General features: G+C 47.4%; 2 protein-coding genes and 1 long non-coding RNA gene across 17 annotated transcripts in view; 2 read left to right on the top strand and 1 right to left on the bottom strand.

Annotated features, from left to right (window-relative positions):
- LOC128338111 (uncharacterized) overlaps nucleotides 1-20,512 on the top strand; it is a 32,985-nt gene extending 12,473 nt beyond the window's left edge. The window contains exon 5 of the long non-coding RNA XR_008312518.1: nucleotides 19,700-20,512. This is a non-coding gene — a long non-coding RNA (uncharacterized LOC128338111). The remainder of the gene's footprint in view (nucleotides 1-19,699) is intronic.
- Nucleotides 4,114-18,564, bottom strand: LOC128338104 (acyl-CoA dehydrogenase family member 11-like). The gene is made up of 14 exons (XM_053280062.1): nucleotides 18,418-18,564; nucleotides 17,100-17,332; nucleotides 16,765-16,864; nucleotides 14,810-14,927; nucleotides 13,535-13,677; nucleotides 13,282-13,431; nucleotides 11,399-11,493; nucleotides 10,526-10,625; nucleotides 8,836-8,976; nucleotides 8,148-8,240; nucleotides 6,918-7,025; nucleotides 6,071-6,242; nucleotides 5,106-5,172; nucleotides 4,114-4,335 (listed from the first exon to the last, which is right to left on the bottom strand). Exons 1-14 carry the CDS (start codon nucleotides 18,562-18,564, stop codon nucleotides 4,209-4,211), a joined length of 1,794 nt encoding a protein of 597 aa, XP_053136037.1. The 3' UTR covers nucleotides 4,114-4,208.
- A 1,732-nt stretch (nucleotides 20,513-22,244) lies between the features above and the next one.
- HORMAD2 (HORMA domain containing 2) overlaps nucleotides 22,245-26,155 on the top strand; it is a 141,288-nt gene continuing 137,377 nt past the window's right edge. For 7 of the 15 annotated variants that reach the window (XR_008312512.1, XR_008312515.1, XR_008312514.1 and 4 more), the window contains exon 1: nucleotides 23,866-24,018. The gene's annotated coding sequence lies outside the window, so the exon portion shown is untranslated. Of the gene's footprint in view, nucleotides 22,540-22,575; nucleotides 22,788-23,108; nucleotides 23,149-23,361; nucleotides 23,809-23,865; nucleotides 24,019-24,097; nucleotides 24,275-24,304; nucleotides 24,634-24,714; nucleotides 26,102-26,155 lie in introns of those variants that run through there. The other 8 variants (XM_053280069.1, XM_053280072.1, XM_053280073.1 and 5 more) reach the window with 8 other exon arrangements.

The following is a 26,155-nucleotide window of genomic DNA, read 5'->3' as shown; positions in this document are numbered from 1 at the left end:
CCTCCCCGCGAGACCAGACCTTCTTCTCCAGGGGCCAGTTCACCATCCCAATCCGGGCTGGTTTCAACTAGCCGCCTGGAGACTGAGCGGATCCAATTGCGAGCGCAGGGACTTCCCCCCAAAGTGACTGAAACCATCCTGGCTTCTAGGAAAAATTCCACTAATCGAATCTACCAGTATACATGGAGGATGTTTCTGCGTTGGCTCCACAGGAAAAAACTCCCTAGTGACAAGGCGACTCCACTACATCTCCTACAATTTCTCCAAGATGGGCTTGATAAAGGACTGAAGCCCAACACCCTCAAGAGGCAAGCTGCCGCATTATTGCCAATGTTGAAGGGGAAGGCTAACTCACAGTATCATTCTCTCCTAAAAAGGTTTCTCAGGGGGGCCACCCTATTGTCTCCCCCAGTGATACATCGTTTCCCCTCATGGGATCTGAATTTGGTGCTTCAAGCATTACAAGGCCCTCCTTTCGAACCGATCCGTACCATACCACTACGCCTCTTGTTTCAGAAGTTGGCCTTCTTGGTGGCACTCACCTCTGCTAGAAGAGTTTCCGAGCTGAGAGCGCTCTCAGTCCACAAGTCGTTCTGCGTCTTCTCTGAGGACTCGGTCAGGCTGATTCCGGACCCCTTTTTCCAACCAAAGGTGATATCTCATTTCCATGCATCACAAGACATCTTTCTTCCTTCATTCTGCCTGCATCCGAAGCACCCCAGAGAGAAACTGTGGCACAAGCTGGATTTACGTAGATGCTTGAGATGCTACATAAAACGCACGGCCAGTTTTCGTAAGACCGAATCTATGTTTGTCTCTTACCTGCCCACCTCTATGGGAGAGGCGGTATCAGCAAGAACTATTGCTAATTGGATTAGAACATGCATTACTTTAGCTTATGAGACACAAAAGGTCCCTCCTCCGGCCAATATTTGGGCACACTCCACCAGGTCGGCAGCCGCCTCGGCCGCCTTCTCCACTAACGCTTCAGTACAGGAGATTTGTAAGGCAGCGGTATGGAAGAGTCCATCCACCTTTATAAAACATTATAAACTGGATACATACGCCGCTGCCCAAGCGGCATTCGGTAGGAGAGCACTCCAGAGGGTTCTTCCCCAGGAATGAGCAGCGTTATCCCTCCCTGACTTGGGAAGTTTGCTTTGGTAAGTCCCATCTTCATGAGATACCTTGACAGCACCAACCGAGAATGAAGCATTGGTTGCTCACCGTGAAGGCTTCTTCTGGTTGCTGCTGTCAAGGCATCTCAGCCCACCCTTGTGGCTCGCTTTCCTCTCTAGGGGAAGAACCCTCCTGGGACCAGGTTATACGCTCCCACACACATCTGTTCCTTGCAGGGCGTAGGGACATGTATATGTGTTTCTTCTCTCTTGTATTATTCTCTGCATAACTTTCTTGTACTACTGGTTCACTCGGCCTAGAAGAACTGGGGCGGGGTTATCCCCGTCAGAGCTATATAGGACTGCCTTTCTAAACTAATTTGCATAGTCCTGCCTAGGAGCACGTGACAGGGATAACCCATCTTCATGAGATGCCTTGACAGCAGCAACCAGAAGAAGCCTTCACGGTGAGTAACCAATGCTTCAATCTTCATCTTGGCCAAACTGTGGAATCTGGGAGATCGTTTCTTGAAACGGAGGTGGGTGGTATTCGAATCGTTTTTCTCTGAGAATCCAGTAGTCCCTGCTAGATGGGTATTTCGATGGGGTTAGAAAGCGCATTATGTTTGGTTCAGAATATTGCAGTGATCGCCTGTGCATCCCCAGCAACCCACACCACAAAATGGCGCATGGCAGCAGTGGCTGTACTTCCTGCTTGCACAGCTTGCTGCTGTCTCCATGATGTCTCTCAGGATCTTTTTAAAGCAACTCCTCCTGTGCTGCTTACTCAGCTAGCTCTTTCAAGCAATTCAGCTATGTATCCTCGAATAGACCTGGAGCTTTAGGTTGTCGTCCCCACCCCCAAAACCAGCCAGAGGACCACGGTCTACCTTCTGTTCCTCTCTAGTCTACTTCAGTTTCTACTAGAGTCCACAGACATGGATGTGCTGTCTGGTTGCAGAGGAGGAGTTTGCTGTTGCCCTCAAGGACTGTTTTGTTCTGTAACCTTTTGAAATACTTTCAAGTATATTTGTGGTGTTGCCCATTCCTAACACTGGCACCATTCAATCTGCCACAAATACTAATAGAAGGGCTTCCACTTGATGACAAGGGCGGCACTGGCTTGGCTTCATGAGACTGACCTCTGCACACTTCAGACAGGAAGGAACGTGAGGCAGGGAAACCGGCTTGTTTTCAGACAGCACAGCTTTCCCCTGGGAACACCAAACCCGCCTCCATTTCTGGGCTAATGCAGCAGCTCCAGCCCATCAGAGGGGTTGGCTTTACCCAGGCTTCCAGCTAGTATGGTCAAGCAGCGAACCTCTGCCACAGAACAGCCCTCTGCAGTTTATTCTCACATTCACTCACGGGAAACCTAACATTCCCTTTTCTTATCTAAGCATATTCTAGCAGCACGGTTCTGCTCCTGAAGCCGTTATTTGGTTAACTGCTTAACCCGCAACTGAATCGCACTCTGTGGTAGGAGGCAAGCCCTCTGCAAGTACTCCTGCCACAGGGAGAGCACCAGCTAGCCCCAAATCCCACACCAGTGTGTTCCTTGGCCATGGCCAAGAAGTGTTTCTCTACAGAGACAAGGCGGTAAACACTGAGCTCAAGGAGTTCAGCACTTGCCTCTGCAGACAAGCCATGGATGGATGCGACATCTGGATGCAGGAGGCAAGACCAACTGGCACACACTGAGCTCTTGGCACGGAGTGTAGGGCTAGCTGATGCTCTCCTGCTTCCCCTTTCCCATTGAATGGCTGAACGAGCAGACCAGTTCCTTTAGCACAGGGGCTCCCCATAGAGGTACTCAGGGCCCTTCTGCATCCCCACACAGCAGTTAGGCTCTTTGTTCCCCATCTGAGGATCACTGCCTTGACGCCTCCTCAGTGATGTGTCTGCGGCAGAAAGGGAGGGAGGACATGGGTGAAGACCTTCCTCCTCTGCTCCTGAGTGGCTCGTTATGTGCTGAAGCTCAGCATACCCCTCCCCTCAGCCTGACCTACAGGCTTCAGGAAATTAGCACTGAACACTCCTGTTGAAATTAATAGGGCAAGTCAACTTGTCTCAAAAAGGCTGCTTATGAGTAATTGTAACATTTAAATGTGTGATACAAAATGTTCTATGAGCTGAAGCATTTGTGGGAGAAGGGGCACACCTGTTAAAAGGGCTGGGAGCCTCTGCGTTAGCCTCTCCTTGGATAAGAAAAAATCTACCATGAATGTTCATTCTCTTCAGTGCCTGGAGGTTATCCTCCGATGTTGCTTCCCCCTCAGTAATTAGCATTCAGTGTAGGTGCACTGCCTCTGAACGTGGAGGCTTCACTGATTGCTATTAGCATTGATTGCTAAACCTAAATAGTTTCAAAACATGTTTTGCTCTTTCTGCACAATTTGAGTTTATAAATACAGCCCAGTACAATTGCATTGCATTGGAATTAAATTGTTCCCTTTAAAAGAAGGGGCTTGAGCAAATGCATGTGGTTAAATGAGAAAGGGATGCGACTCAAAGGCAGTTACCTGAAGGAATGTGTGCTTCTGTTTTATACTCCTGAATCCAATTAATTGTAGTTGTTGGAATTAAACAAAAAATTCCAAATGCTACTTGAAATCAAACAGAAGGTTCGAGAAATAACCCTGGATGTGGTGTGACTGACTCTAGGATAAATTTTTGTGCAACTTATACGAAATAATTGCCAAGCTGTGAAGTCCTGTTGCATCACGATAGCCCATTCATCACAATTAAGGTGTGTTGTGAAGACAGATGGAACTGCATGATCAGATTCACAAGTGTGTGAGTGTGTGAGAGAGAGAGGAGGGGGTGGGGGGAGGAAGACAACACTTGAGACTTCTGCCCTATGCAGTTGATTACATTTGTACGACCTTTCTGCCTAACTGAAACTTATTTCATATGTTTGGGGCAAGTTATCTTTAACGGCTTCTTTTGAAGAAGAACTGCTTAGGGTTGTACAGAGGGAAGCACTCCATGCACCTAAACTTTCAGAGTTACTTTACCGTTGAGCAGTACAGTTTTGCACACAGTGCCCATTCAAAACCCACCACATGGAATCTGTCACCATCTTGATCGTCACAGTTTTCCTTTCAGAATTGGGTTTACATCATAGACCAAAGAGGTGTTCAAAGAAGCTGCTTGAGTACCATAAGAGCCAGCTTTGTCTTCTTGGTCTACAGGGCAGAGATCTTGGTGACACCACCTGTTGGAAAGGCAGTAACATTTTGTATGTATCCTGTTTAAACTGAAACTGGAAAGCCAATTTTATACTCTGTGCATTTCAGCTTCTTTTGACTGCGGGTAACTATCTGAGAGACAAAGTTCCTTGTGAACTGATGTGTCTTGGGGCACAGCACCATCCCTTGTCATAATGACGTCTGCTGGGGAGAGCTGATAGCATCTGCTCTGCCACCCAACTTCTAGAGCCCGATGATCACGCACAATCTCTAGAAAACTAAGAAACCTGCAGCCAAACTGTTGGCTAGTTCTTTTGAACTGGAGCATGAGATTTAGCCACATTCATCCCTTAACATCTTCCCACAACTTTCTGTGCAGCCCACAGTTCTTCCTGTATTTACCTGAATCCAAGACTAGTCCCCGCCCCCCACAATTCTTTGATGTTAAAGTTTGGAGGGTTCATCTTAAATTCAGGGTCCTCTTCCTTTTGGATAAAGAGTATAACCTATATTTAACCCATATATCGAAGGGGTTCATCTTAGATTCAGGGTCATCCTGTATTCAAGTAAATACAGTCATTGTGGTTCTCAGCCATTGTTCCCAATCCAGCACACACACCCTTCTGCCTCTTGGCTTGCTTTTTGTCCTAACCAACAAACTGGCCTTCCCCAACAGATGCATCAGCTTCAAACAGTCCATCTTCTGCCTTCAGCAGTTAAGGTGGTGGAATATTTTGTGACATTAGAGCTGCTCAGCCCATTACTTCTGGGGGTGGGGGTTAAACATATTCAGTACCTGTGAGCAGTGAAGATGTCTGCGGCGGAAGCATTGGGCCTGGCAGCATGTTCCAGTAAAAGCACTCCTGTGTGAAACAAATAGCCATCAAATAGCCATCAATATTCCTGAGCTGCTATCATCATAGTGCATCACACCTACTACAGAAACCGACCACTTGCCCCATTTCTGTGTCTGCTGTGTAGGGGCCTTTGTGGTCCAAGGATCTACAGGTACTGTAGATTATGAACTTATGAGCCATGCACATGTACCACTGGTACCATTACTCTCTTTCTGCCTCGTGAATGTGTCCCTCCTTGCTTGATATCTCTGCCAAAATTGATTCCTTGAGCTTGAAGGATAGGATTGATGGAACTAGTCATGGCAGGTACTAGGAAGCTGTTGTCTTTCTTAAATGGCAAGAATGGATTATGTGTCTCTACCAGGTCATCATCAGAAGTCATTACGTTTATAGGAAACTTCATCTGCATAAAAATAAGCCCATTCTAACTTGAATGCCCAATAAAGTTGATTTTGCACCCATTCTCTTACACCTTTTCAGTTTCGATTGGTGGACACTACCCTCTTGCTGTGCTACAATACATATGTTACAGAATGTGTCATCTGTACTGAGCAATGCAGAAAAACCTGTTGCTCTAGGAACAAACACATTTTGTACCTATTGATTTGACTTATGTTCGCCCCTGGAAATGTCTATTTCTAGTGGTTAGGTTTTTTGTTTTCCCCAAGAAACTCTGCCTGATTCCCTTGATGGTGTTTTCACATCTGCCCTGAGGAGAGTCCCTTGTTATGTGGATGTGTGTTCAGTCAAAATCCCTGCCACTTTTTCATCATGAGTTCAGATTCAGAATGCTGGGTTGGGTCAGGTGGCCATCATGCAAAGCCCACAAAGCAGCAACTCTTATACAGATTACAATTCACCCTGAACCATTCTGTCAGCCAGCAGAGGGATTCTTTTTCATTACCTCCATAGATCCGGGCTAGAGTGTAGGCAAAGTCTCTTGCCGCCAGCTGCATCCCGGCCTCCCCCTTTGAGCTCATTTTCTGAATGAACTGTCCAAGCTTATGGAGAGCATTCTGAGCCATTTGCACCTCGGGTTCCAGTTCAGAAAAGCTGGAAGCCACTTCCAGTTTGGCCTGCAAGGAAACAAGTTAGATAAATTGCGTGTGTGTTGGCCATCTATCTAGCTCAGAAGAACGACTGGCCATTTTTGTCAGAAGGTACTGGCTGCATCCCAGCCATTGAAGAGATCCCAGCATCACATCTTCCCACCCATCAGTTTCCTGAAAGTTCCTGTTCCAAGCAGTGGTGAAGGACCCTCCCTACACAGAAGACAGCAAGAGGATGTGTGCAGCAGCCCAGCTTCCTTAGAGCTACGACAGAGATTCTCAATGTTGGGTCCCCAGATGTTATTGGACTTCAACTCCCATAATCCCTAGCCAAAGGACACTAGCTGGGAATTATGGGAGTTGAAGTCCAGTAACATCTAAGGACCCAACGTTGAGAATCCCTGATCTAGAAGTTCTCCCCTCAAGAGAGACTTGCATGAAATAAAGGCAGTTGAAGGTAGAAGATGAATGCCCTGACTGGTGGCCGCAACCGCCCAGAAACAAGGAGATGGGCGTTTCTGTCCCCTCCAAAAGGCCAACCCTCTTGCTGCACCAGGCCAGTCAGGTGGAGCAGCCGCCACCTCAGTACCAGCGAAGACCTCTGACGTCCAAGTTTCCGTTCGCATTCTCAGCATGTGCAGGAGTGGCCAGTGGCCCTCTGGGGAGGCAGAACTGCAGGATCTGTGCTTACAGAGTGCTGACCTGGGCTGAAGAGAGAAACGCATCCAACACTTTCCCTTGGCTCTTGACAAGGGAGCGCAGGACGTCCAGCGAGAGGATATTGGTCGTCCCTTCCCAGATTGTCATCACCTGTGGTGGAAAGAAAGGTACGGAGCCAGAGAAATCCATGTCAGATGGGTTGATTTGGAAAGGGGGGGCTCTTGTCCAGCAAAAAGGTGGCCAAAGGACATCATGCTGAAAGAACTTAAGGGATTGCACTAGTCAGGGATGGAAGAGTAGGAACAACTATGGGTCAGTCCTTATGAGAACGCTTTCATTTTGCAGGAATCTGTCCAGACATCCATACAGTGGGAAAGGGAAACGCTCAGGGCCAAATAAGAGGCTGCATTGCAGGTGTTGTGCAGAGAAGCCCCAACAATCCCTTCCACTCTTGGAAAGGGACATTTTTCATTTGAAAGAGGCAGGATGAAGGGAGTGCTTGACCCTTTTCCTGTCACACTCTGCTTTCCCTCACACTCCCTCCACCCACTACTTTAACCCCGTGGTGTTCCAGACTACAGTTATTAAGGTAAACATGGGTCCGGAGCCCCATGGGGAAGAGACTGGGATGGGTCAGGGGGGCAGTGATTGGCACAGGGTCTGCTGCTGATTTCTGAGCAGACCTATTCATTTATTTAACACACACACAGACACACTGTAAAAATACAAATTAAAACAATGATTTAAAATTTAACCCAATGTTAAAAACTGTGTTATAACATTTAAAAAAAAAACATAATAAAAATGCAAGTCTGTTCCTCTTTAAGGGGTCATAGCCAATGGTCCCTCTAATTTTTCTCATCTCTGTGTGAAAGGAGTTTTGTTCTGGGCAGCTGTATCAAGGTACTGTGTGCACACCTGCATTCAGAGTGGGGCCTCTCTGATTCAACCTGAGAGAGATCTAAAATGAACTGAGCGGACATCCAAAAACTTGTGAGCGTACGCCTTAGGCTAGAGGGAACAGTGGTCATAGCCTTTCTGCTTTTGCCGCAGCAGACTGAACAGGGCTCTCCCTCTGGAATGGATTCCAGACTGCAGGTTCTGGAAGCTGGGCTAGTGATTCTACAACACTGGCAAGAGAGAATGAACACCCTGAAGCCACAAAGCAGATTTTTGTTTTCCTTCTCTTCCCAGCTCCCTTAGTATTTTTAGAGGCTGTTAAAAGAAGAGTGCAAGGGGAAATATCCTGTGACACTGATAGCATTTCCTTACCTGGGCATCTCGGAAAACAGCTGGCAGACCTGTATCTTCCATGTAGCCCTGCCCTCCAAAACACTCCAGCCCTTCTGAGATAACAGCAACAGCCTGCAATGTACAACTATGATGGGCATACAGTGGCTGTAGATCCCGCCCCTGATCCCAGCCTGCCTCTGCCAGTTTTAACAGCTAGGTGCGTTTGACTCACCTGCCATTACCTGGTTTAATGTAGGTGGCACCTACCATGGATAGACCCAGGAAGGAGCCACCTGTGGAGATGGGATGGGCACAGTCCTGCCCTCCTACCATGCAGGGTCTAAATTTGTTTCAGCATCATGGGGACGGAAATGAAGTTTTATAGCAAGGAGGCAGGCAAGGTTTGTTGAAAACCAGAATCCAAGGTGAGCACTGAGGCATCCTAAGGTAGAAGCCCAGGCAGGAGAAGGCCTGAGGTGTAGTATTTGGGGAGTACATTTGGTCCCCAACTCGGTCCATATGGCCACACTCATTACTGGGGATTACCAGAATCTTTTGCCCAGTGCTGTAAATGTTACTATCATTTCAAAGCCACCACACCTTGAAATAATCAAACCTTTTGCTTCCTCCCTCCTCTCCTCACTCATCAGCCTCTTGCTCCTCCATGCCTCAGAGAATGTTCACCCACCGTATGCAGTCCCTAGTGTTAGGCCTTTTGCAGCACTACCTGTTTCGCCGTGTAAAGCTTTGCAAGGGGCGTCAGCAGCCTAAGCATGTGCAGGTCCTGGGTAGTAGCCATGCTGGTTTCCTCTAGCCCAAGCAGCCTGGCTATCTCCATCAGCAGGAGGAAGGCCCCTCTGGCTTGCACCTGCACCAACCAGAAAAAACTTTGAGGAGTTTGTTTTTTGTTACAGTAATTAGAACTAGACCAGAGAACCAAATAGGATTGCTCAGATGGACCCAAAGACTAAAACTATAAATCTGGGGTGTGTGTGTGTGTGTGTGTGTGTGTTGTTGATTTTAAATTAAAACCACGTACTAGTCACTTAATAGAGGAAAAGGTTTCTAAGACAATGTAAGATGTCTTGTGGTAGCAAGCATGAATTTCCCCCTTTGCTGAGCAGGGTCTACCCTGTTATGCATGTGAATGGGAGACATGTGAGCACTGTAAGATATTCCCCTCAGGATAAGACCCTTCTGGGAAGAGCATCTGCATGTTACAAGTTCCCTCCCTGGTGGCATCTCCAAGACAGGGCTGAGAGAGACTCCTGCCTGCAGCCTTGGAGAAGTTGCTGCTGCCAGTCTGGGTAGACAATACTGAGCTAGATGGGCCAAGGGTCTGACTCAGTATATGGCAGCTTCCTCTGATGTCACTGAAAGGGGCCTCAGCTTTCTTGCGCTCTGAATTTTCTGTTCTGTGGCTATTGGCATTTACAGCCCGTCCTTTCTGTTGTAAATGTATGTCCTTAGAACTTTCTAGTCAGAACATAAGAACAGCCCTGCTGGATCAGGCACAAGCAGGCCCATCTAGTCCAGCATCCTGTTTCACACAGTGGCCCACCAGATGCCTCTGGGGAAATGTGAATGGGAGTAGTAGTGCTTCATATAAATCATCTCAGTAATTCTCATAACAACCCTGTACAGTGGAATAATATCTCGGATATGGTTAGCAGGGGCTGAAACATACATGACAGAGGCAAAATCTGAACCAGAGACTGGTTCACTGCTCATGCTCTTAGCCGCTATACTACACCAGTCTCGCAGTCCCAGAGCCACTTCAAATGATACTTCATCTGCTCAGCCCATGACGTGATAAGGACATGCATGTTTTGTGACTACATACAGCGTGCAGGTGAGGACAGGGGGTTCTGAATGTTTGCATGCTCTCTGGCAGCATCTCACGTAAGGCTAGAAAAGGCTCCTGCCTGAACCCTTGGAGAGCCGCTGCCAGTCAATGTAGACAATACTGAGCTAGATGGACCAAGGGTCTGACTCGGTAGAAGGCAGCTTCCCATAGCATTCTAGGTTCCTGTCGTATTTCTAGCACATGCAGAGAGACGGCTTGGATGAATCACTATCCCCATGCAATTAGAGAGAGGTGTCTCTGCCAGCAGGGGAGGAGGAAAGAACGCAGGAACCAACAGCAAGTGCCTTATCACTACAAGTGGCTGGGTGGGGGTGCAGACTAAGCAGTTCCAAACCGGCCCTCGGCCAGCTTCCTGTATGATGAAGACCGCAACCAGGCTAGATTATCCTCTGACAGGGATTCCCAGCTGTGGCTGGACTACAACACGCACAATGCCCAGCCAAGGGGCTGACAGCCATTTTGGTCAGGCATCATGGGAGTTGTAGTTTAGCAGCTGGAGGCCCAAGGATGTGAACACCTGTCCTTATGACCAGCCCCTCCAAATGCTCACCTCCATTCGCGCCAAGGTCTGCATATGCAAGGGGTGCTCCTTCAGGACCTTTCCAAAAGCTTCCCTCTTGGTGGCATAGTCCCTTGCCATCTGGATCATCCTGGGGACAGAGACAAGGCCAGTCCGTGAAGATGGAAGTGTGAGCAGATGCCTTCCATGCTCGCCTCCCTTACCGTGTGAACTCGCCAGTGCCACACACTTTCTTGTTGGGCTACGGAGGCTGCGTTGGACAGCTGCAGGGCTGGCCCAAGATATTTTCGTGCTCAAGGAGGGAAATAGAATGGCACCCACCACCCAGACACTCTGATCAGGTACAGTCCACTGGCCATCCCCTGTTCATTTGTAAAATATGTGGCTTGTGTTGGGAAACTTCCCACTGAATGGTGCCCTGGGGGGCATCAGACTGTATCTCAGTTTGCCACCCTCCACCTCCATGGCACTCAACCCACTGCCTTAGGCAGCTTCCGGTTATTGCAGAACTCGAGTGTCCTGTATTTGTGGGTTTCTGGCGTCATTGCTCCTGTTGGCTGAAGCTTGCAACTAATATTCTAGAACCATATTCTGTTTCTCCAAACAGATCTCCTAGTCGATTCCCAATCTTACAGCACAAGGAAGGGAAGAGCGGGCTGTAGCTATTCCTTTGCAAGGGGGTTGAGTTGAACACAGGCCTTCATTTTATACACACAACTAGAAAATTGATTCTGAGACATTACCATGATTCAGTAGCCAGGAAGGTCTACCTTGGGTTCCCAGCATTGACATTTCACGGCCAACTTCGTTTGGCTTAAACACTCTCTTGGATGAGAGCATGACTCCACATCACCATAACCACCCCCAGAGTCCTGCCCAGAGGATCCAAGGAAGTTAAATCACCTTTTCATGCAAGCAGCTGCAGAGACGACATTATGGACCCTAGCGATGGTTAGCATGTTGGCAATGGAGGCCACACCTCGGCCCTCTGTGGAGATCTGGAAGTCTCAAAAAGTAACAGCTAGAATTAGCTCTGGAAATTCCAAGACTGAGTGGCAGTTGGGACACGTAGACTATCTTTCAGGGGCATAGAAGCAGTTGATCACTGTTATGAAAATATGTGTACTACTGTTCAACAAAAAAAGCTCTCAAAGCCATTTACACTGCAAATGGGTAGGAGACAATGGTACTGTCCCAGGAGGAGACCCCAAACAACAGCCACTGAAAGGATGCTACGCTGGGCTCAGTAGAGACAGTTGCTCACTCCGTCTGCTAAATATAAGAAACTCACCACTTTAAGAGGTGCCCAGTTAGCAGGGATTACTATTAACTTTTCCCCTGGACATAATGCATAAGCAAGGAGTAGTGGGAACTCTGCAACGAATTCTGCAGTCAGGAAATATGCCGATTAAACACATGTGCACAGATATGCATTCTTATGCACTACTTTCAAGATCCAGGAAGAGGAGAGGGAGAGTGGCTTACAGTATATGCCATAAAAGGAAGGAATGGGAAAGTGGAAGTCTTCAAATAAATTGTTGGTTGAGAATGAATGTACTCCTTTGGCAACAAACTGTGCGATGGAAGCAGGAGGGCATGGAAATAGGGACAGGTGGGCCATAGGGCAGCAGGGTCCATGGAGTACCTGCCCTAAGGAAAGTATCAAGAGCCTGTGTGGGATGTTGAAGCCTTCCTCTGCTTTCCAGAGTGTCCCACCAGGCCTCACTCACACCTCTACATGCACCGTTCTACCAGCAATTGGCTTTTCCTGACGTTCTCAGGATGCTACATCCACCTCTGGATATCAGGTTCCACTCTGGGATGGCAGCCATTCACAAAGACCTGCCCTGTGTTGGAAAGTTGTGTGTAAATTCCCTTGTTTAATATATTAGTTTCCCCCTCTCAGTCTTGCCCAGCTAGAGCTTGGCTGTTGAGATCGATCCTGTCCTAGTTGGTTGTCCACTGAATGGGAGATGAAGCACGAACTCAGAAATACAATTTTAAAAGTTTGCTAAGAGCTTACCAATTCCAGCATAGCAGTTGCATTGGTAGATTAGACAAACAACAAAAGATCCAAACCAGCATTGACAGACGTAACTGAGACAGACAGTGCCCAAGTCACACTGGCTAACAACCAGCCCACAACCCACAACATATTAAGACGCTCTCATCGCACGATGTTTGCTAGGGAATGATGACCAACCTCCACAAGACATCCAAAGGTGCCTGTAGAAAGTGGTGACCCTGATCGTTGATATTCATGAACTTTTATACACTCATTTATACTGATAATGCTTGTGCTTTCTGTGATTTGATATATCCTAAGAAGCAGTTCCAGGATTTTACTGGCACACATCTATGATACTTCTGATATTCCGAAAAGTTCCTCTCAACTGTCAGTCAGGCCCATCTCCCAACTTTGAGGTGCCAGTCAAGCATATTTGGTTTTCTGCTGATGCCAGACTTACTGACATGGACAGTCATGATGGCACTCTTATTTGGGTTTCCTCAGAACTTATTTCCCTTTCTTACTGATGACATCTCTGTTCTAAGCTCAGGACATCAGGCCCATGCATGCTTGAAAACTGGAGGAAAGGGTACAAACACTGGCGGGAACGGACCAGCCACAATGATGTAACCCATGCATAGCCTTTGGGATAAAAACTGAACTATCACACCCACTCCATACTTTCTCTAACACCTGCCCTGCCCACAAGCACCTTCCTTGTCCATGAGATGAAGCTTTAGGGCTCACCATGATCACCAGCACCCCTCATGCTGCTTACCCGATGTGCCCGCGCTCCATCTAAGGCCAGCTCGGCAGTTGGCACTGGCTTCGTGCCCAGTTTCTCCTTTAGCCGCTGTATCTCAATCCCGTTCAGCTTCCCGTTTTCATCACGCACTTGCAAATAGAACAGGGAAAGGCCTCTGGAGCCCTGGAGCCAGAGAGAGAGGTGAGGAACACTGACTGTTGGTAACAAGGAGGCTGGAGCTGGAATGAGGACAAGGCAAGATACTTTCCTGCTTAGGGAGACCGACCTGTTCTACTTGCCCTTCAGCAGTCATGATCCTTGCCAGCGTCAGAGTCATGTCTGAATCTGTAGCTGATGTGAACCATTTCAAGCCATGGAGGCTGTAGGTGCCATCAGGCAGCTTTTGGGCCACTGTCTCAGTGCCATTCGCTGCAAGCAAAAAACACAGGATTTGGGCTGCTGAAGGATCTTTGTCATGGACAAACAACAAAGCAGCACTAGCAAGAAAGTGGTTTGGTGTCTAATCACATGTAACAATAATGAATGTTGCCGGGCCAGAAGAAACGAGGTCCACTGGCAGAGACTCTTGAGATCCAAATTTCACCACCACAACTGGATCATTGTATGGTTTTAAGCAAGTTGCTGTTTATTTATAGATTTCTTGTTTGCTTTTCTGTACATGGATACACAAAGCAACACCACATTCAGATAAAATAAGATAGAAAAGCAGTACGTGGGACGAGTATATTGCTAATGAAGGATGCTTCAACACTGGCCCTTTTCTGTGAGGTTTTCAGGCTTTGCTCACTCAATCTTTACAGCAGCTGTGGAGACCAAGCCCCATTGAGGCTTGAAAAGATGCTCAATGCAGATTTTATGCAGTTTTATTGCTTTCCTGTTAAGTGCAGCTGCCCTCCTCCAGGGGATTAGTGCTGAAGAGTCTCTGAACACCCCTTGGATAGCCTCTCTGAACTGCCCTTGTTACTAATTTCCTCTCTCTCTCTCTCTCTCTCTCTCTCTCTCACTTTCTCTCTCATAGCGAAATAGCACAATTTGTGGTGCATATTTTTCTATTAAAAATGGGGGGGGGAGAGGAAAAGAGTTATTAAAGCCTTCCCCTTCTCCCAGTGGAAAAATAAATGGACCCATTGGGGCAGTTCAAAGAGACTATTCTGCACTAATCCCTGAACCTGAAAGAGGGGTCATTCAGTTAGCACTGAAAGGCTCTTTGCTGAAGTGACCTTGCTTCTGAATAAACATTATAGAATTTTGGCCATGGGGAAGGGTGATAACTAGTTATTATGTGCTGTGTGGAGATTCTTAATTCCACTTCCAGCTAATAGTGTGAAAAGCTAAACGCTAAGGTGTGCTTCTTTAGAGTGTGGAAGTACCCAAAGAAATCAGTATAAAAAACAACATAAAACACGATCTTAAAAAACTACAAAGGCAAATTAAAACATCCACCCAAATCCTGTCTCTTTGGTTAATACGGTTTATATTTGCGGAGAAGCTGAGAGGCAGGGCTTGGTGGACAAGTCTTTCTGCTTTCTGGCATGCTTACCAACATCAGAGCCCCCTCTGCGTTCAGTCATCCACTGGCCAGAGGTCCAGAACTTTCTGGCATCACGTGATGTCAGGCGGCTATAGGCTTCTTCTAATGGCCTGGGGATACCCAAGGACTGTGGGAATCGCAGGGAAGAGAGATGGGAGAACAATGAGGATTTCCTTAGAAGTGGAAGCGTCCAAAAATCAAGCCTCGGTATCTTAAGTGGGATAACCATTGTCAAGGGCCGTGGGAGTGACATACTGACACTGAGCAGAATGATGGAAAGATTTCAGAATACCCAGCAGGTCTAATTACTATTTCAGATGGCCCCACGATCTCACCGGGTGTGGGTGGGGGAGGCTTCATCGAAGCTTTAGGAGACTACAAGCACTGGATGTGCTGAATTCATATACTTGACACAAGGCACACAAGGTTGTGTCTGATCACCCCTGCACTGATTGCTACTGTGCTGAATTGACTAGCAAGATCAGCACAGGTGGTACCAACTTCTCTCCTCTCCATGGCGGACCTCTTCCATCTCCACCCTTTTTGGAATTTTCATTGTGGGGAAGGCAACCATCTAGAGCAGTTCTAGGAAAGGTTCTGCAAGTGAGCTTCAGAGTCAGTGATCTGCCTGCCACAAAACTACCTGGTGAGTTCTCTTTGCCCACTTAAGCAGTGGGGTTGGAAAACTTCCAACCCAGCTCTCTCTCGCCAGTCAACCACACCGCTCTCTTTATCAGTTTCCTGTCTTCTGTGTTAGGCAGCTTCTGTTTTCACAAAAAGCAAGCAGGCTAAAAGTGGGAGTCCATGGCCTTCAGTTGCTGCTTTCAGCATTTCTGGCTGTTCACATTCCCTTTAGACTGAACTTTACTCAAATGCCTGCAGAAAGATTCCTCAGCTCTTGAAAATGTCTTACTGCCCAGAGGGCTGACTGGTCCTCTGCCTCCTTGAAGAACAGTGTTATATCCAGACTATCAACACAGTTATGTCCATCTTTTCAAAGCAGTAGTAATTCCCGGAGAGCGCTGGAAACTGCATGTCTGTATGGAGACAGGGCTAAGGGTCTTTCACAAAGAATTCTCATTACCCCACTAAAATAGAATACCCAGGATTCGTTGGGTTTGGTGTGTGTTCGTTTGCCAAATTCATCAAAGTGATATGAAAATCTTCTAAGTTTGCAGTGCAGATATAGGGTTCAAAGGATGCATTCTTCAATTAGGAGATGAAGAAGATGAGCCCAGTGATGGAAGAGAGAATTAATGGAGAGGCTATGACATTTTAAAGTGTCATGAAGAATGTACTTATGGCTCTGTGGGGTCTTCTTGTGAGTGATTTGGTGCAGGCGGGGCGGGGAGGGGGAGGTGGGAAGATGAATATGGTTACAGTGGCTTGTTTTAAGAATTTAATATCTTTATTGCGCTATTTGACCAATTTTCAGCTTTATAGTAGAGAACTTACATTTGATGCAGTTGGTACAGTCTGTCAGTTGTCATGATTACATTCAGATAAAAGAAGTTTGCCTAAGCCAGGGACACATCCTTACCTATCTGATAGGGGGAGCCTTCAGCACTACTTGACGAATCTTGTATGCAATGGCACAAAATTTGGCAATACAAGAGGTAACATTTATAATCTGCAGTGGCTTATTTTGGAAGCAGCACCCTAGATCTGAACCATTGTTTTAGTCTAGGTTATTCATTTAATTTAAATGTTATATCCCATCTTTTTGCTGCAAAGTTTTCCAAGGCAATTTGAACACAAAATAAAACTATGTCCCAAAATCCACATAAACAGTCTAAAACTCCGAATGAGCCTGGAGTCTTCGGAGTGGGCGGTATATTAAATGTCTCAAATAAATAAATAAAACAATCCAGTCCACACTTCCCCCCCCCCACACACACACATCATGCATGCAAAAGGGATGTGATGCCTAAGCTTAACTGCTACACAGTGGGCTGGAGTCTCACCTCAATAACTTTTGCTGCTCCGTCTGTCATGGCCAGGGAGCTTGTAAAGAGTCCAGCGGAAGGTGCATACAGGTACAACTTGGCAATCTGGTAAACACGGCTGTGAAGGATCCAAATCAGAAACACAAGAAGCCCAAGGAAGTTCATAGATACTAAGAAAAATACCCTTCCTTCAGAGGTCAACTAGAATAGAGTATAACAGTATAACTCACACAAGGAATATCTAATTCAAATGGTACTGGAGATATATAGACACTTCCAGGATTATTTGCCCCAATGTGTGCAGTGGTTACCTGCAGGGCTGCAAGTATTATTGAAAGAATCCCTCTTCTTACCTCCAGCTGGAGTATTTCCGCTCATAAGCCTCAGCAATCAATCCCTCCTCAGCAGAAATCTCCTTCATCCTCTTCCACGCTGGGCAGGTTATAATTTGGTCCAGGCGTTGTCCCCAGGCATCAAACTGCTGCAACTTGGGTGGGGTTAACTCACATTCTCGTCCCAGGGAATCAATTTCATCCTTCACACGAGCCCCAAACCTTTCAAGGTCCGCACTGACCTCAGTGAACACCTACAACATAGGTGAACAATGGGGGAGGCAGGAAGCAGTCACATCTTCAGGATAACTAAGACAGCTACATTCTTTAAGGACTGCTGACTTCCTCTTTGTCTGCCTTGACATATAAAGCTGGCCTGATGTCCTTTCTTCTCTAGGCTAAATTTCTGGCTCATTCTTAATAAGGTCCTGGACATAACGGAGCATTTTTCACTAAATGGGCTTCCAGAAAATGCATGAGCCAGAAACTGGGCTTGCATCCACGTACTTATTCCCCATGTCCTCAGTCACCAAATAAATTAAGTCCCTTCAAAGAATACAAATCTTCCAACAGCTCTGCAACTGCCTCAATGTGGTTTAATCTCTTCTGCTCTGGTTCTTCATTCTGTGAGTTCACTACAGTATTAGGCAGTGTGCCCAAGTCAAAGCAAATGTTTAGCTGGTTGGTTATTCATTGCCACTGACTTGTGTTTCATAAGAATACTCCCATCCCCCCTTTGACAGAGTCTCACCTGGTTACCTTTTTGGATCAGCAGAACCACTAGACAGCCCTTCTAGGCCCCAAACCATTAAGGGCTTTGAAGGTGATAACTAGCACCTGCTTCAGTTGGATCCTGATGCTCTTCAAAATGGGTGTAATATGCTCCCAGCAGGTGGCTCTGGACAGAACCCACCTTGTCTGGCCATATATGTTCGTCTTTACATTTATTTATTTATCTGTGACAATTTTATCCTGCCCTTCCTCCAAGTTGCTCAGAGTAGCATACATGGTTCTTCTTCCCCAACTTTTACTCTCACAATAGCCCTGTGAGTTAGGCTAGACGGGGTGGGGGGGAGAGAGAGACTGTTCCAAGGTCACCCAGTTAACCTCATAGTTCAAAAATAGAACTTGGGTTTCCCAGCCTTGGGTCCCAACCTTGAGGCTAGCACTCCCATCATTCTGACCCACAGTGTCCAATGTATGGGGACCCAAAGTTGGGAAACCCCTAGTCTATGGAGATGCTAAGAATTAAATACTATTATTAAGTGTTTAAATCAGGGGAAGTAAGTTTACCCGTATAGGTTTCCCCCATACTTTATAAAATATATAGAAGACTGACCTTGGAAGGTAGATACGATTTCAGGTAACCCTGAAGAAAAGCATCTTCCAGGTATGGGTTTCCAATCCGGGGCTGTTCTTGGCAAAAGACCACAGTTTCTGTCTTGGCAAAAAGCGCTCTTGGATGTTGTGCAGTGCAGGCAGCCATAGCTTCTGCTTGCTGGCTCCACTCTTTAGAAAGCAAGATTCTCCTACAGCCTATAGCCAGATATCGATGTTTGCACGTCCAACCTAAAAGGATTCCATAAGGGCTGGCAGCTGAAAGAACAGATCCTCCAAAACATACAGGCAGCTTAATCTACTGGTGTAACATACATTCCCCCTGGATCCAGAGATTCACTGGTTTAACTGCAATGACAGCTGAACAACTCAGAAACAAGGACTTTTGCCCCTCCTATTCCCTCTCACAACAGTTCCATATATGGGGTAAAGTTCAGAAGGAGGCGCTAGCAAGAGGCCCGTCTGCCAAACCATGTGGAATTAGCTTGCTTGTTTACTTATAAATGTGAATGTGAGCCCTTATTTATTATTATTAGGTTTCTCAATCACTTTGATGTGAATTCGGTTCGGCCCTGGGTCCGCCTTTAGCCAATCAAAGAGACTCAGTGGGAATGTCTTTGGAGGCGTTTATTGCTACTGCAGTTTAGCAAGGTATTCAATGGGCTACGGCTCAGCATTGAATACAAATAAGTTACAGGTGCATCTTACATTTATACAGACAATCTGAATGATGCTGACACCCTAGACATAGTATACGTGGCAATAAAATGGTGGACTAAGTATCTAGTACGCATGCGAATGATTCATTGTTCATCTGGTGATTACTCCTTATTTGGTTACATCCTGTCCTCTTGACTGTCAGCAAAGAACAGTGTGAATCCTGTGAGAACCAAGTTTCTTAGATACAATTTAGTGGAGAGAGATAACGACGTTGATCATGAGAGGCCGTGATGTCCCTGAGCTGGGCTGGGGTTACTTTGAGTTAGAATGTGGTATTCTGGGCAAACGTGAAGTTTCTTTGGTTTTCTAAGCACATCAACTTCACACTCAAGGCAACGTGCAAACTCACTCACAGTGATGGACTACTGAATATGGGAGCATAACAGCACATCTTCTGATCACCCAGCTCCTCATTGTTTGTGTGTTTGTTGTTCCGTTTATTCATTAAAATAATCTCAACGCGGTTTACCATAAAATTAAAACAATGCACAATTAAAATACAAAAGTACAGAGAATATAAATGTAACAATAATATCTCTATTTAATTTTTTTTAAACCTATAGAACCACTTGAAGTTACAGGTGAAACAGATCTGGATCCCGTATAACATTTGTGCCAGTGTTTTGGCCCGGTACACCTTAACGACTGCTGGGAAGAACGAACAAAGTGTGCAGACGGCAACAAACAGGGCTGGGAAGCCGGCTCGGACTGGCCTGCCTGGCAACAAGGCATTCTCCCGGTGCGCCCTGCTGCCCTCCGAGTGTGAGCGCCCTCCCGCCTTCGCGGCGCCTCCCTCCATGGCGCCTCCCTCTCTCTTGCAGGGCACAGCCACCAGGGAATCTCCCCGGTGTGTGCGCCCTGCTGCCAGCGGCCGCGCCTCAGCCTGGATTTGTATGGAACACTGAGCCAAGCCAAGGAAGTTGCTGCCTGTTGTGTTGGTCTCCTTCAAGAAGGAAAGTAACACATTTGGTTAAAAAAACAACCATTTGCTGTTTGTTTTGTGTGTGATTTGTTCCCCTTAGTCAAGCTACCGTGTTGGCTCTCTCTCCCCCCACCCGCAGGAACCATGTGTGTGCGTGTTGTACAAGTGAGAGAAGTCCCATTGTTTGTGTGTGTGTGAGAGAGAGAGAGAGAGAGGGAGTTTTAAGCTTTTTTAAAAAAAATTCAAAGTATGTTAAAACTTCTAGTGCAAACCTTCTTGTGAGAAAATTAGTCAAGCAAAAGTATTAAAAGCTTTGAAAAGAATGGTGTGTGTGGGGGGGGGGGGAATGCTCTTACAAAATGGATGTTTTTGTTCCTGTTCCTAGCTCTAATCTGTCTCTGTGTGGGGGTTTCTTCTCCCCCCATCCCACCCTTATTAAAAATATTGATATGCAGCTTTTTTAGCAACAGAGTTCTCAAAATGGCTTAAATAGCAAAATATGAGGAAATGGTTCTCTCAACATGTTTCCCCTTTTAAACATTACTATTTTGGTTTGGTTTGTGCTTGTAGCAGGCTCCCCCACCCAAAGTCTATTTGTGTACACTTGCTTCAAAACAATGTACACTTGCACATCAGTTCACAAGAAACTCATTTTTAAAACTCCTTTGCCCATGAAATTATTGGTTGTCTATAAATTCTACAAAATTGGGGTTACTCCATATATGACACTCTGCTGTCCTATTTGAAACCAACATTGTGTCTTTTCTTTCTGTAGTGTATAGACACACATCTCAGACTCCTGTCTCAGAAGGCTGGATGGGAGAAATTTGAGAAATTGCTCTGTACCTCTCTGCCTGGCTCCAAGCAACGGAGAGGAAAGAGGAGATGGGTGGGGGGGAGAAGTGGGCGGGGGGGGGAGAAACAGACGGAAGAAGGGTGGTTGTCTTTCTTTTCAGGTAATAGCAAGCAATAAGGATCAGAGACAGAAAAGAGGATTTAGAGAACGGAATACTGTAGTTAGGAAGTCCATTAGAGAAGTAATATCAGCAGAAAATAGAGAGAGCTAGGAAAACGCTGCCGTGGAGCTTGCTGAGGACAGAAAGAACTGGGGCGGGGTGAGCCCCCTCTGGCTCTAGTGGGCGTGGCTTAGTTTTTTAACTATTTACTTTCTGTCCTGCCTGGAGCTCTTGAGAGAGGATAACCCATGAGATGTCCCTGGCCTCAGCAACCGAGAAGGGGGAATGCCCCTTAAAATATGGCACCTGCTGGCAGAGGTGCACTTAGGTAATTTTGGAGCCTGGACCTAAAGGCCTTTTGAGGCCCACCCCAGTCCACTGGAGGCCCCCCTCCAGCTACAAGTTAAGCATAATCCCCCTGCACACATATACTGTGACAAACACAGTATTTTTAATATGTAGGGTTATATTTATGCAAATATGCCGTTGCAGAGAAATTCCAACATGCAGCTTAACATATTCCCATCCCACATTTTTCTTTCCCCACTCCCCCCCCCCCCCCCCCGTCTCTAAAGCACTCGGCACAGGTCATAATCACACTTGGCCACCTGGCACAGTGCAGGCCATCAGCTACCACACCACCCGCTGGGACAGTCTAAAGAGGATTTGGGGGGCCCCAAGGTGTGTGGAGGCCCTGGACCTCGGCCCCGAACTCCAGGAGTAAGAGCGCCACTACTTGCTGGTATACATACCTGCCAGTTTTTCACATCTCCTCTGGAATGGAGGGATTGCGTTCACATATCAGCCACATTTACCCCAAAGTCCCTGTGAGCTATCGGGGAGCATTTCACAAACAATATGAGTTTTTCATTGCATATTAGAGTGTAGCCCGGTTTATATCCGGGATTTTAAAAAATCAACTTTTTGCGTCAGATTTTTGGGGCAGTTTTGAACTTGTAGTAAATCCTCGCAGTAAACCCATGCTAAAGCCTGCTGTCTGGGAAAGCTCCTGCAACATCTAAAAACAAATTAAGCATGCATTTTTCTTCCACACAATTGTTTTAATCACATGCAAATAAATATTATTATTTATTTAGCACATTTATATACTGCTTGCAACCAGGTCTCAAGGTGGTTCACAATTGATTACAATATTTATAAACATTAAAATCAAAAGTGTAAACAAATAATCAAAATGGAAATCAGTTTTAAGTAATAGACTAAAAGCCTGACTGAACAGGTGCATCTTCTATGCCCTTCTGATTCAGAGATGGAGCAGCTCTAATTTTGACAGGGAGCGTGTTCCGCAGGATATAGATTTAATTAGTCAGAACAAATCTGATTAGTGAATTCAGGTGTATTTAATTAGGTGAAAGCATACTGTTCTGCATCAACTGAAGCCTCTGAACCATCTTTAAGGAGAGCTGCACATAAAGCACATCATAGTAATCCAAGTAAGGGGCGGCCAACACATGCGAAACAGACACAACATCCTGATGGGACAAATAAAAGGATGCAGCAACTGGTAAGAGGCATTCCGGCTTGACTGCTGCTGCCTGTAGGCCAAAGCAGCCATTCAGGGCAAAGGATATCGCCCAGACATCAGGGGAGCATCATTAAAAACAGAAAATAACCCCAACACTACTACATTTCCAGATCTGTGGACGCTGACCATCTGTTTCGTGCAGGCATCCTTGGAGATGCTGGAATGATCACCTTGCTCAAATACAGGAGATAGGAAATGGTCTAAAGTGATGAAGGACAAGCAGACAGGTATCTTTAGGGCCCTAATGGGGCTACACTTCAGCCATGGCGTCTCTGTATTAAACCATGATACAATGCTGCAACTCATGAGGGCAACGTTCCTGCTACAAGAAATCACAAGGTTTCTTTGTGGACCATGAGGCTCGACACACAAGTAGTGGGGAGCCCGAAGGGGGTTGGCGGGGGGAGCGGGCTTGGAGTGGGGGGGATTGGGGGGCTCCTGGCCCCCAGAAGGGCCCCTGATGGAGACGTGCCCCCTTAATCTGCCTCAAGACCATTTTTGTTCACTCAGGCCTTTTGAATGTTGATTTTTGAATTTGATTTTTAAAACAGACTTGGAGGGGGAAAGTGTTGTTTTGTATGGCATTTGGTACGTTTCCCTTCTGGGCTGTTGTGATTTTGTGTGTGATGGGTTTTTTTAACTTGATGCCTTAATGCCTGTGCAGTGAGCCACCCAGAGAACAATTGGTGATGGGACAGCCAACACATCAAGTTTCTTATTATTTATTAATCTTAAAAGGTGCCTATTGAAGGGAGTCCTGTGGAGAACTGAATGGCTTGCTGTTGTGAGGGAGGAGAAAAAAGTGTGTGTGTGTGTGTGAGGGTTTGGTCGGAGGAGGAATGTATTCATTCATTTGTTTATTTATCAGCTTTGTACACCGCCCCAAACGTTTGTCTCTGGGCGGTTAACAAAAACATAAAAACAATGTAGATGATTGTCAATCAAAGACAGACTGATTGTCTATCGGCCGAACACCCTCCGCTCACTGAGCCCAAGAGACCCCTTCTTGCCAAGGGGCGAGCCTCTTGTCTCGAGCAGGGGGAGAGCAACTGGCCCTCTCCACCCCCCAGCACAACAGCCCTCCAGGGGCTGTGGCTGGGGTCTGCCTTCATGCATATATTTAAATATATATATATATATTTGTATAAACTTCTATACCGCCCAAACCTTCATCTCTGGGCGGTTCACATGAAAGAACTAAAATACATCTAGAAGTGAAAGACAAAGCCACCGTTTCTCTTGGTCTAAGTAAGTTTCTTGTTTAGGTGGGGAGGAGCCCTGGGGGGGCGGGGGGGGGGCGGGGGCGGCTCTTTAGTCATTTAATGCTGTCTGTCTGTTCCCGAAGTTTTGTTTCGGACTCTGGCGGGAGGAGCGGAACCGAAACCTCCGCGGAGCAAATTAAAACCGAGAGGAAAGAGCTGGAAGGGGGAGGCGCCTGGCTCGGGGGGCGCAGACCAGGTGGGCCCCCCCCGCCAGTCCAGTCCGAGGGGCGGCGACCCCCACCCCCTGCGCGGAACTAGGGCGGGCGGGCGGGGAAGCGAGTCTTGCCTGGGGGGGGGGCTGGCCCCATAGACTGCCCCGGCGCCAGCGCGCCCCGGTGGAGATGGGAAGGAGAGGCCGCCGCCTCCTCCGTGGGGCTGCTGCAGAGCTGGGGGGGGTGAGGGGGAGGCTGCTGAGGCGCCCCCAAGAAAGGCCCCTGCTCTAGTTCCCTCAGGTGGGGGGAGCGGGGGCTCCGCCTTCTTCCCGCCTAAATCCCTCGGCAGCCATTGGGGGAGGGGGCGGCCCCTCGTGGTGGCCTGGCTGGCTGCCCCCCACCGCTCCCCTCCCCCCAGGCTGCCCCCCATTGCATGAGGGGCTCCTCCTCCTCCTCACCGCCCCCCCAGCAGGGGGAGAGACACACACACACCCCTCCTCCTCCTCTTCTCACTTCTTTGTGGGGGCTTTTTTGTTTGGTTTTAATCATTTTATTTATATATATATATATACACTCTGCTCTTCCTCCTCCAAGGAGGAGCCCAGAGCAGGGCAGGACAGACTTGAGTCCCTCCTCACCACACAACAACCACCCTGTAGGTGAGCCTGAGAGGAGAGGAGGGGCTGGCCCAGACAGAGTCGCCTCCAGCAAGTCTGGGGGGGGGATTTGAACTCGGGTCTCCCTGGCCCTAGGACAGCACTCTAACCACGATGGGCTCTTTTTTATACAGAGAGGGGGGCCTGGCTGGCCCCTTCGCCTCCCCCCAGCCAATGGCCCCTTGGCTTGCGGCGGGGGGGAGGGGGGGAATGCACTTTGCACTGGCTCAGGGGGCATGTGAGGCGTCTGCTTTCGTCCCTTTCACAAACACTTCTGCTCTCTTGTCCCTTTCAAAGATTGACACATCAGGCGGTATAAAAATAGGATGGATGGATGGCTTTGATTGGATTTCTGCCTGCCCCTCCAGGTCCAGCACAGCCCACACACTGCTGCTCAGGGCAGCGGGCGCCAAGCACCGACCAAAGGGCAGCCCAAACCATCCTCCCCGGAAAGAGGATTTGGTTCGCAACAGCACTGGAATAAAGGACAGGAAAGGGTTAAGATGGGGGAACCTGGCTGAAAAGCCCCTCTTGGGTGCCCCCCCCCCCACGCCAGCTCCCTTGGAAACCCCTCAGAGAGGGAGATGGATGAACCAGTCACTCCCCACCTGTTAAAGCTCCAGCCGGTGAAAAGAGATACCCGGGTGGTCGTCTGTCTGATCTTATATGCAATTGATCTTCTGTGCATTCAAGTTGGTCCAGGGAGGCTTATACATTACATTCGGTTCTGCTGGAGGGAAATTTAGCTCTCCAGACCAGCTCATCAAGGGTACCGTTGAAGGAGGGGGTAATATCTTCTCTCCCCCCGCCTTTCAGGTCATACGGGGGATCTCCTCTCCCTCCCCTTTAAGACTGTATGGGGTATCTCCTCTTCCCCCACTTTCAGACCTTATGGGGTATCTCATCTCCCCCCACCTTAAGACTGTATGGGGTATCTCCTCCCCCACACACTTTCAGACCATATGGGGCATCTCTTCCCCCCACTTTCAGACCATGTGGGGTATCTCCGCTGATCCCCACTTTCAGATCATATGTGAGTGATTATTTCTCAGGACCATCTTACATCCATGCCGGAATCCCTAAAAATATATAACAGACCTGAATTTCTGACATCATTGAGCAATTTATAATATGTGGCCTTGAGGTTCAAATATTCCTGCAAATGTGAACATTTAGCCTATGGTGCAGATTTAATCTGGACAGAGGGTACTTCTGAAATCCCCACACACATGCACACTTGTAACGGTGCAGTATTAATCGGGAACTCTTCAGAAGGCACTGGTACTACACCAGTGCTTCTCCCACTGCACCAATGTTTTGTAGCGATATCAGCCATATTATGAAGTTGCCTTATACTGAGTCAGGCTATTGGTTCATCTTGCCAGGACTACAACTCTGACTGGCAGCACCTCTCGGGCAGAAGCCTCTTCTACCTGAGCCTAGCCTGAATCTGGGGCCATCTGCATGCTGAGTATGTGCTTTGCCACTGTGCGAAAATCCTTCGCATAAATATGAAATGATAGTC

Source organism: Hemicordylus capensis, chromosome 15 (assembly GCF_027244095.1).
Source record: "Hemicordylus capensis ecotype Gifberg chromosome 15, rHemCap1.1.pri, whole genome shotgun sequence".
Taxonomy (NCBI): Eukaryota; Metazoa; Chordata; class Lepidosauria; order Squamata; family Cordylidae; genus Hemicordylus; species Hemicordylus capensis.
Note: the sequence above shows the minus strand (reverse complement) of the source record. Positions and strands in the feature narration are given on the sequence as shown.